We start from the raw sequence: 11,851 nt of genomic DNA, 5'->3' as shown, positions 1-11,851 counted from the left end.
ATTGAGGGAGGATTCAGCAAAGAGGATATGCTTGATTATATCTATTTAACTACTTAATAGTTTGCAAACTATTAAAACTGTTCTACAAAACCATTTCTTCCTAAAAGTTTAAGGAATATGTGAATGCTTTCATTGCTTCTTACACTGGAATTCTATCTTTTTTAAAAAATAAAAATACAGATATGCAAGAGCAAGAGCCATTTCATTGGATGGAAAAGTTTATAGAATCCATAATGTTTCCTCCAGCGTATATTATGTCACACTTCGGAACCAATTGTTAAATGCTATGACATGTCTCTAGCAATCAGAAAAAGGAGCTGGGAAGAACATGTGACCCAATGGATGAGCTTGCATTTTGGATCTCTCGATTCTAATATATTATGCAGACATGGCTTAGTAGTTGACAACTTGCAAGCTGGAATGGAAAAGAAGGAACTTCGGTGTGAAAATCTGAAAGAAAAAAGTGCTTCCTTGCCAGATTGCTGTCATGTTGGAGAGTTGGTCGTCTTCCCCTCGAAGCTTTTCAGCAACGTTTCCAAAGAATTGGATGAAAATGAAAATCATCAAGAAGAAGGAGACTTTCTCTCATTGGAATCTAGTGTGGAAACTTTAGTCAATGTTTCTGTTGGAAGCGATGATGGCAACGGTGGCAGCAAGAACACGGACCTCCCTTTGGAGACCATCAACTGCCAGTTTATGCCTGTTGAAGATAAATTGTTAGCTGAAAAGAAGAGCTTAGAGGAACCTTCAGTGAAGATCATCTCAAGAGCAGAAGCAAAGAAACAATGCGATCATACTGCTGAACCAACTGAAAAAATGAGCACTTCTCATTATGAGGGAGCAATGAAAAACAATAGCAGAGAAGAAGTTCTCATACTTGGATACAACAACTCTCATGAAAGTAAAGATGTCTCAAAAGAAAAAAATTGGGAACCTGCTGTGGAAAAAAGTATATTGGAGGAGCAGATAGTTTGTGGAGCTACCGCCCTACAATATGAAAAATCAGATGAGAAGAATGACTGTACTTTATTCCATGATGAAGATACACTTTCTCAGCATCGGGGCAATGATGTGATTATAAGAGATTCCAATCATTCTCTTGCACACTTACCTGGTTCTCACATCTGGTCAGAGGATAATAATGTGGATGTGCGTAATGTTACAAATGCTGAGGATGAATGCATTCTGAATGCACCCTTGGTCTCGGAAGTATCTGATTTAAAGAGTAAAACAGTCACATGCCAACCTACAGACTGTCAAGTTGTCCTGCGCAAAAAAAAGGTAAGTTCATGTTTCCAGACTTACACAGAAAGAAAGATAGATAGATAGATAGATAGATAGATAGATAGATAGATGGATGGATGGATGGATGGATGGATGGATGGATGGATGGATGGATGGATACATACATACATAGATGATAGATGGAAGATAGATAGATAGATAGATAGATAGATAGATAGATAGATAATTGATGGAAGATAGATTGGTAGGTAGGTAGGTAGGTGGATGGATGGATGATAGAAGAATGGATGGATGATAGATGGATGGATGGAAGATAGATAGATAAATAGATAGATAGATAGATAGATAGATAGATAGATAGATAGATAGATAGATAGATAGATAGAGATGGATGGATGGATGGAAGATAGATAGATAGATAGATAGATAGATAGATAGATAGATAGATAGATAGATAGATAGATAGATAGATAGATAGATGGTAGATAGATAGATGATAGATGGAAGATAGATAGATAGATAGATAGATAGATAGATAGATAGATAGATAGATAGATAGATAGATATGGATGGATGGATGGAGGATGGAAGATAGATAGATAGATTGGTAGGTAGGTAGGTAGGTAGGTAGGTAGGTAGATAGATAGATAGATAGATAGATAGATAGATAGATAGATATGGATGGATGGATGGATAGATGATAGATGATAGATGATAGATGATAGATGATAGATGATAGATGATAGATGATAGATGATAGATGATAGATGATAGATGATAGATGATAGATGATAGATGATAGATGGCTGGCTGGCTGGCTGGCTGGCTGGATGATGGATGGATGGATGGATGGATGGATGGATGGATGATGGATGGATGGATGGATGGATGATGGATGGATGGATGGATGGATGGATGGATGATGGATGGATGGATGGATGGATGGATGATGGATGGATGCATGGATGCATGGATGCATGGATGCATGACATAGATAGATGATAGATAGATAGATAGATAGATAGATAGATAGATAGATAGGTAGATAGGTAGGTAGATAGATAGATAGATAGATAGATAGATAGATAGATAGAGATGGATGGATGGATGGATGGATGGATGGAGGATGGAAGATAGATAGGTAGGTAGGTAGGTAGGTAGGTAGGTAGGTAGATAGATAGATAGATAGATAGATAGATAGATAGATAGATAGATGATAGATGATAGATGATAGATGATAGATGATAGATGATAGATGGCTGGCTGGCTGGCTGGCTGGCTGGCTGGATGATGGATGGATGGATGGATGGATGGATGGATGGATGGATGATGGATGGATGGATGGATGGATGGATGATGGATGGATGCATGGATGCATGGATGGATGGATGATGGATGGATGCATGGATGCATGGATGCATGGATGCATGACATAGATAGATAGATAGATAGATAGATAGATAGATAGATAGATAGATAGATAGATAGATCATCAAAAAGATATTATTTATTGTTTTTTCTTGGACTAGGCAGAAAGATTTGGTGATATAGTTCAGTAAAACAATCAGTCCAATCCAGAATGAAATTCAGACTTCATGAGCATGCTTAAAATAACTTGTTTAATTGGAAATAAAGCTATAAATGGAATAAGATACTCTATGTAGATCCATTAGGAAAGGGAAAAATTAAAATTCTACTATCAGGTTCAATCTCAGTATTCCTAAGTGACAGCCACAATTCAGAATTGATTTTACAGTTGGAATAAGATGAGCTGCTGCTGGAAGAGTCTTCATTGTCATCATAATTGTCAGTTAGCCATGTATCCACTCAAGTGGCATGCCAACACATTTAACCAGCTTGTTATTCAGTGTTTCAAATATTTTTCTGAAGTTAAAAATCTAGCTATTGAATTGTTTTCAAGGTACTTACTGGGTCTACAGCATATTGGGGTCAAGAATTATGGCCCCTTTATGACGTGTGGACTTCAACTCCCAGAATTGAAGTCCACACACCAAAAAGGGACCATAGTTCCCCACCTCTGGTCTATGTGTTCTTCAGATAAAGTTCCTTCAGTACCCTAAGATGTTCTCATCTATTCCTAGAAATGTAATGTTTTAGGAATAAAAGACAAAAAGATCAGGGGAAGGTCAAAACTGAGAAGCTGGTAGACAGAGCATTGTGATGTCATAATGCAAACTCCACCCCCTCCACTACATAGTAAAAGTGTAATCTTTTACTAGGGGAATCATTTTCATTTCACTTTAATTAGTATATAAAATGTGTTCATATGAGAAAAATCTAAAAATCTATGGAAAGCATAATTAAGGCTATTATTTTTAATGGGGGAAGAGGTCAACAGGATAAGGGACCTAATGGAAAAATTTTTTTCACTCAGCTGATTTAATTCAAATTTATGTTTTGTTGTACCCTTGTTAAATTTATTTAGATTACTATGCAATTTCTACTTGGAATTTACCCGCAAACAGTCATAAATATTATTTTTGTCCCTTTGGAAGCCATGGAATGCTATCTCACAGACTTTGGCCATGTTTGGATAGAAGAATGATGAATTCCAAACAATCTGAAAAGTATTTAAAACAAATGCCGAACAAAACACAGTTAGGGATGATCCTAGACCATTACACCACCACATTTATGCAAATTTGAATTTTGACACATTTTTGTGACAGCAGACGGTGATAAATTTTACAGACTGCCAGTTTTGTCTAGACTGTGGACCCAAAAAATCATACTACTACAGTTATGCCCCAAGACAGGAGATATTTGAGTTTCAGCTGCCTAAAATGGTAATAAATGCAGCTTTATATATGACTATAGAAGCATATGCCAGGATTTCGTTAATTTGGATTATGGTTTTAAAATGTAGACGAATCGTTCAAAACATCTACTGTAGTTTCTCTGATTATTTCCTGTTGAATGCGTATGTGTGTGGGCATGTATATATTTAATCATATATTATTTTTAAGGATTCATGTAATCCTGTAGTACCCATATGTGTAGTTATGTTAAATGGAAAGAAGGCATTTTTAGGAGCAAATTCACACAGCTTTTGGGGTGTCCAACCTTGGCAACTTTAAGACTTGTGGACTTCAACTCCAAGAATTCCCTACCCAGCATAGCTAGCTGGGGAATTCTGGGAACTGAAATTCACAGGTCTTTAAAATTGCCAGAGTTGGACACACCATGTATAAATAATTATTTCTCAGTTCTTTCAGAAAACAAAGTTCCCTAATGAAGTTATATCTCTATGTCACTAAGACCACCTTTTCTTAATTTCCTACCTGTTCCAAATACATATTTTATTATTTATTATTATTAGTCATATTTCTATGCCGCCCACTCTCCGAGGACTCTGGGCGGCTTACACCAAAGACTGTATACTAAATAGCATATCGCCCCCTAACAATCTGGGTCCTCATTTTACCCACCTCGGAAGGATGGAAGGCTGAGTCAACCTTGAGCTGGTGAGATTTGATCCGCTGATCTGCTGAACTAGCAGTCAGCTGAAGTAGCTGCAGTACTGCACTCTAACCACTGCGCCACCTCGGCTCAGACACTATAGTTATTCCCTATTCTAATCTCCTCCTCCTGCCTCAATCTTTCAAGATACCTTTAGAGCAGCATTTCTTGGCAACTTTAAGGTAGAATTTCCAGCCACAAGGATTTCCCAAGTACATTTTTTTTTCTCTTGGGAATTTTTTTCCTCAAAATTTTCTCTTGGGAAGTTTTCAGCAATCAGAAATTTCCAATTAATCAGCAGCTAATGGAAAGGAAGAGGGTGGGGGTTTTTTTGTCTGTCTCCAGAGCTTTAGAATACAGTAGCCCCTACTGATGTGAACAGATATTATTTTAAAGGTAAAAGTAAAAAATAATGGCCCAATTCCTACATTTGGGGGTCATGCCATTTTCCCCCTTACTGGAGTTATTGGCTATGTTCATATCACAAAGCTTTCCCGTGGACATTTCACAGAAAGAATTTCACAGCTGTTATGAAAGAGGTTTTTTTTTTAATATAACCATTTTTTACCATTTTTCACTATTTTAGAAAATATAAACAATAATATAACTACATTTTTTTAAAAAAAATTATAGTTTCAGAATACAGGTACTCCTTGACTTACCACAGTTCATTTAGTGACCGTTCAAAGTTACTGCAATTAAATGTGTCAAAGTGTCTGCAATTAAAGTAAGATCGAATCTTGCCAGGCTCAAGGTCGACTCAGCCTTCCATCCTTTCTAAAATAGGTAAATTGAGGACCTAGTTTGTGGGGGCAATAAGCTGACTTTGTATAAATATACAAAAGTATGAAGGCTATTGCTTAACACACTGTAAGCTGCCCTGAGTCTCCGGAGAAGGGCGGCATATAAATCAAATTAAAAAAAAAAACAGTTACAATGACAACTGGAAAAAGTGACTTATGAACTTTTTCACACCTATAACCACTGCAGCATCCCCATGGGCATGTGATCAAAAGTCAGAAGCTTGGCAACAGGTTCATATTTATGACAGTTGCAGTGTCCTCAGGTTACGTGATCTCCTTTTGCAACTTTCTGACAAGCAAAGTCAAGGGGGAAGCTAGATTCACTTAACAACCAGGTGACTAATTTAAAAACTGCAGGGATTCACTTAACAACTGTGGAAAGAAAAGGTCATAAAATGGGACAAAATTCACTGAAATGTTTCACTTAGCAACCGAAATTTTGGGCTCAATTGTAGTCATAAGTCGAGGATTGTAACCCAGCCATATTAAAAGTATCTCTGAGGCTACACACTGTATCTTTTTGTTAGGTTACTGCAGGGGTGAAATCCAGCAGGTTCTGACAGGTTCTGGAGAACCGGTAGCGGAAATTTTGAGCAGTTCGGAGAACTGGTAGCGAAAATTTTGAGCAGTTCGGAGAACCGGTAGCAGAAATTTTGAGTAGTTCAGAGAACCTGCAAATACCACTGGCCCCAGAGTGGGGTGGGAATGGAGATTTTGCAATATCTTTCCCCTAGGAATGGGGAGGGAATGGGGATTTTGCACTATCCTTCCCCTGGAGTGGGGAGGGAATGGGGATTTTGCACTATCCTTCCCCTGCCACGCCCACCAAGCCACCCCCACAGAACCGGTAGTAAAAAAATTTAGATTTCACCACTGGGTTACTGCTTATCCCACTGACTCTTGATGGTGAATGTCTAATTATGAAATAGACCTTAGGTTGTTTGTTGATGAGATGAGCTTTTTTTAAAAAAAAAATGATGCAATCTGCTTTTCTGCATTATTTTCTTCATGGTTCATTTGATGTTGCATTCCTCATGGGACTCATTCTTTTCTTTTCCTACAAAAATATACCTTGAGGAGAAAAAAAATGGAATAGTCACACAGTATGGTAATGATTGGAAGAGTTCATCTAACAGGAACTAATTGGGACTACACATTTTTAATGCTTCAAAACTTTTTTTAAAAAAAAATCTTGTTCTTGTGTCTTAACTGTCAACACCTAGAACTACAGCAGTGGGAAAGGGAGTGGGCCAGCAATCCATAACTTAAGAATAGGCCATTCCCAGATTGTGTCATCTTCAATGTGGCATGTTCATTTCCAGAACTCCCAGTCAAACTTCCTCCCTGCTATTTCATGTCTGTTGTCAGATTCTGCAAATATTTTACAACGTCAAGTGAGAAACAAAAAGACAAGCGAGAAGAAAAAAGTTCAACAAATAAAGCTGAATTAATATTTGCCTGGGCTGATTTTTTTTTTTTTTTTCTGGATTCTCACAGGATTTTTTTTTTTCATTGACATTCCAGCCTGGCTCAATTCTCTGGTCAGGAAAGCAAAAGAAAATTTAGGTGAATTGTACAACTGGAAAAAAATAACAACCCTAAGATACAGGAATTTATTTTCATCTCATCAGTCTTTCCTGTCCAAATTTTCTTGGCATGGGCTCATCTCAAGACATTCTACACTCCTACTTCCTAAGCGGCTCTAGATATTCATATCATATTGCAGCTATGATCTGGAGATGTAGGAATTCACATGAAGTATAGTACTAACTTGAGGTGTGCTTTATGTCGAAGTTAGAATCGGCCCACATTTCTAGAATGCCATTTGTTGTGGTATCATTCTTACCTCCTCACATTTCCTGTCTTAAGCCTCATCTTACCTCTGCCAGTGCTTAAATAGGACTTTCCTACATTATATTCTTTTTTTAAAACATCTGCTATTAAATTTTCATAATTAAATTAGAATCTCCTCATGCCTGCCCTGTGGACCATGGCCTTCTTCAAATCTTAACTATCAGGGCTCCTATCTCTCCTCCTTCCTGTTTTGCTTTGAATTAAATCAATCAATCTTAGAAATGTGAAGGGACATAGGACATAAACATTAAAAGGAACTGCTGTTCACTAGACCAAAATACTCTAGCTGAAACTTTGAAGAACCACAGCTGTGGTGGTTATAGGTTCAACAAGACTATATGTTAGCAAAAGGAGCAGCTGTGCCATAGAATGAAAGCAACCCAATTCACTTCTCCTCATAAAGCAGGGATCTCCAACCTTGGCAACTTTAAGCCTGGCGGACTTCAACTCCCAGAATTCCCCAGCCAGTTCCCAGAAGTCCACCAGGCTTAAAATTGCCAAGGTTGGAGACCCCTGTCATAAAGGACCTCTGAAGAAATTACTGAAGTTTATCTAGGACACCAAGTTGTAGAAGACTTCTAGGTATTTGGTCTTAAATCAGCCTTCCACAGCATAATTGGTTTAGGTTTTGGAAGGCTTACCCAAACACCATCTTATTAAGACATTATTAATTAAGACTTATTAACAGTCTGTAGAGATTATCAATCATCCAGGTCATGGTTGTCCCAAAAGTGCTTTTTCAGGAGGCAACTGGACTTTGTTGGTTTTTCTTTGAAGACATTTTGCTTCTCATCCAAGAAGCTTCTTCAGCTCTGACAGGGAATGTGGGGAATGGAAGGATTTATACTCCTTGCAGACAGCTGGTCATTTGCATCCTTTTAGAGGGTTGTTGAAGCACTTGGATGTTTATCTGTGTCCTCAGGGTCACCTGAGTAGTGCTCCTGGTCCCTGTAGTCTGCCATTTTTTTCTCTGGAAATCCATTCCTACTCCAACACCATTCAAAGGGTGTGCATCCCAAATTGTATAGCTAAAAGTCTGTAGAGATTCTCAGTCATCCAGGTCATGGTTGTCCCAAAGGTGCTTTTTTCAGGAGGCAACTGATCTTTCTTGGTTTTTCTTTGAAGAATGTTTCACTTCTCATCCAGGAAGTTTCTTCAGCTCTGAATGTCAACTTGCAAAGCTTTCAAGTTGCCATGAGCAGGAGGATAGTGCAGAATGGAATGCTACAGACTTTTAGCTATACAATTTGGGATGAACACCCTTTGAATGATATGGGGGTAGGAATGGATTTCCAGAGGGGAAAAAAAATCAGACTACAGGGACCAGGAGCACTACTCAGGTGACCCTGAGCGCACAGACAAATCTCCAAGTGCCTCAACAACCCTCTAAAAGGATGCAAATGACCAGCTGTTTGCAAGGAGTATAAATCTTTCCATTCCCCACCATCCAGTCAGAGCTGAAGAAGCTTCTTGGATGAGAAGCGAAACATCTTCAAAGAAAAAACATGAAAGTCCAGTTGCCTCTTGAAAAAGCAACTTTGGGATTTATTAACAGGTTATCTGGTAAAACCAACAACAGTCAACAATGATTGATTACTCATTTTCTGCAGTTGCTTTGGATAAATTGCATACAGGTGATCCTCAGGTTATGGGTAATACCTGCACCATTCAAGTGGTTAAGTGGGAATAGATGGGAGTCCCATGCAAGTAAGCTGAAGGGTGAGAGCTCTGGGTGGGAGTGGGCAGGAGGAGCAGGCACTATGGAACACAGGAAGGCAAAAAATTATTTCTAACTCCCAGCTAGCTTCCCCATTTTCTTTGCTTGTGGAAAGCTGGGGGGTATTTTGAAAATCATGGCCACTTTACAATGGAACTTCAGAAACCAGTCTTAAATCTCCCTTGTTCAGCGCCATAATAACTTTGAATGTTTGCCGAATGAGTGGTCACAACCTAAGGCCTACCTGTATAACATATAGCAATAGCACTTAGATTTATATACCGCTTTACATTGCTTTACAGCCCTCTCTAAGTGGTTTACAGAGTCAGCATCTTGCGCCCAACAATCTGGGTTCTCATTTTACCCACCTCGGAAGGATGGAAGGCTGAGTCAACCTTATAAGTACAATTTGACTAGCATGCTCTGATAATGGAGCAAAAAAAATGAAAAGAATAAAACCAATAACTACAAATTTACTTTCCGATAACAGCAGGAAAAATTCGACAATTCTTCAGTGAAATTGCTACTTGCAGATGGGAATTATTAGACTCTTCGGTCCGCAATTCAACCCACATTTTCCTGAGTATAAATGTCACTTTTATGTGATTTTTATCAAGTTTCATTGCTACCTAACTGCATTTATATCCCAATTTTTTCATGCACATGGTGCACATTGCTCCTTTCCAGTTCTATCAATAATATTACCATGGGATGTCCCTTAACAGGACATTATGGTGGGTGGTTAAACATTAAATATAAAAACAATTTAAAGAAAACAGTTAAAAATACTGAGTTTACTTTAGAAAGGAATATATGAATTCCCTTAGCAAAACATGAAGTGGGCTGTACAGTACAGCATCTTATATTTTACTCATTCTTTAAATTTTAATTAATTTCAGTCAATCTATGACTTTTAGTTCACCTACAAGTGTACCTTTGGGAGTCCTGAAAGAACAGATTAGGGATAAATCATCATGGGGGGAAAATCTTTCTATGTGGTTGCTAGCAGTTGAAAATGATTTGATGGCATACAACCAATCACAACTTTTTAAATAATTTTTTCTAGTTTTATAATAATTTTATAAATTTACTGAACCAGCTTTTAACTGTTTCATTACTGCCTTTACTGGTTCTTCGTGTAGACCAGAGGTCTTCAAACTTGGCAGCTTTAAGACTTGTGGACTTCAATTCCCAGAATCCCCCAGCCAGCATAGCTGGCTGGGGAATTCTGGGAGTTGAAGTCCACAAGTCTTAAAGCTGCCAAGTTTGAAGGTCTCTGGTGTAGACTGTTTTTCTGTTATAATTGGTCAGTTCCACATTCTTTGTTGTTGTTGTGTTGTTGTTGTTACTTCATGATGGGCAAGGACTAAAATAAAGATGTTGTGCTATAAAATATAATTTAATTCATTAATTCAGTTAAGCAGGGCTGCTGCTGGTAAAATACAGGTACAACATCTGAGGGAAGCCTGATTTTAAGATCCAACATTATTCTCTGGTGAGATCTATTTTGAGTCACAGCTCTGACATTTACAAGTTTCCTCTCTCTCTCTCTTCTGACTTTTAACTTTTCCCTTTCCTTTCCTTTCCTTTCCTTTCCTTTCCTTTCCTTTCCTTTCCTTTCCTTTCCTTTCCTTTCCTTTCCTTTCCTTTCCTTCCCTTCCCTTCCCTTCCCTTCCCTTCCCTTCCCTTCCCTTCCCTCTTCTCCTTCCCTCTCCTTTCCCCTCCTCACTTCTTCTCTCCTCCTCCCTTCCCTCCCCTTCCCATTTGTTCATCTATTTATTTATTTACTTACATCCTTATTTATTCCCACATCCTAATGCCTTTCCTTTCATCCTCTCCTCGGTGATGCCTCCCCTCTTGGCTAATCTTCCTCAGCCTTCTCTGTATATATTTATTTTCTGCCCTTTCCTTCTTCCTGTCCCCTTTTGCTATGTCAAAAAGATTCCTTCCCAACAAACGCAAATAATGATGCTTTGTGGATGACACTATTAATTACATTGGGCATAAGGGATCCGGAATACTAACTTAAGGCAGTACTGTAATTAACACTTCAGAAAATTCTACACATTATAGCAATAGCACTTAGACTTATATAATGCTTCACAGTGCTTTACACCCTTCTCTAAGCGGTTTACAGAGCCAGCATATTGCCCCCAACAATTTGGGTCCTCATTTTACCCACCTCAGAAGGATGGAAGGTTGAGTCAACCTTGACTCATTAGGTACCCACTAAATAATTTAGTCTATATTCTACCTGCACTATATTCACAATCACTGCTATTCACAATTAACTGAAGTTCCCAATGATACTAGTAAGAGTAAGGCAATTCCACATTGCAACTTAATCTGGGTTCTGTTCCATGATGTTCCCTTCTGTTTCTTAAGCCAACTTCTGACATTCCAGCTTGGGATGCAGCTAGTTGACAATGGGTTGGGCTGGTGCTCAGTGTAGAATATGGCTGATTGGTCATTCCTCCGATTCATGTTCTTCCCATTTGTGCTGAAGGCAAGACACACTAGCTGGTTTCTGTATAGACCAGTCTACCAATGCTGGCTTTCCTTTTAGAGATTATTCATATCTCACTTTGGCTTTGTTTTACTTTCCAGATGTTTACACACCTCCTTACCACATTGTCTCCTTTGACATTACAACAGAACCTTTTCCCAGCCCCCTTAAGGTACTAACGATGCTCTGATGCTCCCATAATCAAATCAAAAGAGATTGACATGTAGTGTTTTCATTCTCAGCAGA

At 38.4% G+C, this 11,851-nt stretch overlaps 1 protein-coding gene across 1 annotated transcript in view; it reads left to right on the top strand.

Moving 5' to 3' along the window:
• Window positions 1-291: 291 nt before the first annotated feature.
• Window positions 292-11,851, top strand: part of DLC1 (DLC1 Rho GTPase activating protein) — a 318,521-nt gene continuing 306,961 nt past the window's right edge. Inside the window, exon 1 of the mRNA XM_070949102.1 lies at window positions 292-1,281. Within this exon, the coding sequence (XP_070805203.1) occupies window positions 292-1,281 (990 nt within the window). The remainder of the gene's footprint in view (window positions 1,282-11,851) is intronic.

This window comes from Pituophis catenifer, unplaced genomic scaffold (assembly GCF_029215685.1).
Source record: "Pituophis catenifer annectens isolate HBS135680 unplaced genomic scaffold, rPitCat1.0.hap2 SCAF_8, whole genome shotgun sequence".
In the NCBI taxonomy this organism is placed as follows: Eukaryota; Metazoa; Chordata; class Lepidosauria; order Squamata; family Colubridae; genus Pituophis; species Pituophis catenifer.
Note: the sequence above shows the minus strand (reverse complement) of the source record. Positions and strands in the feature narration are given on the sequence as shown.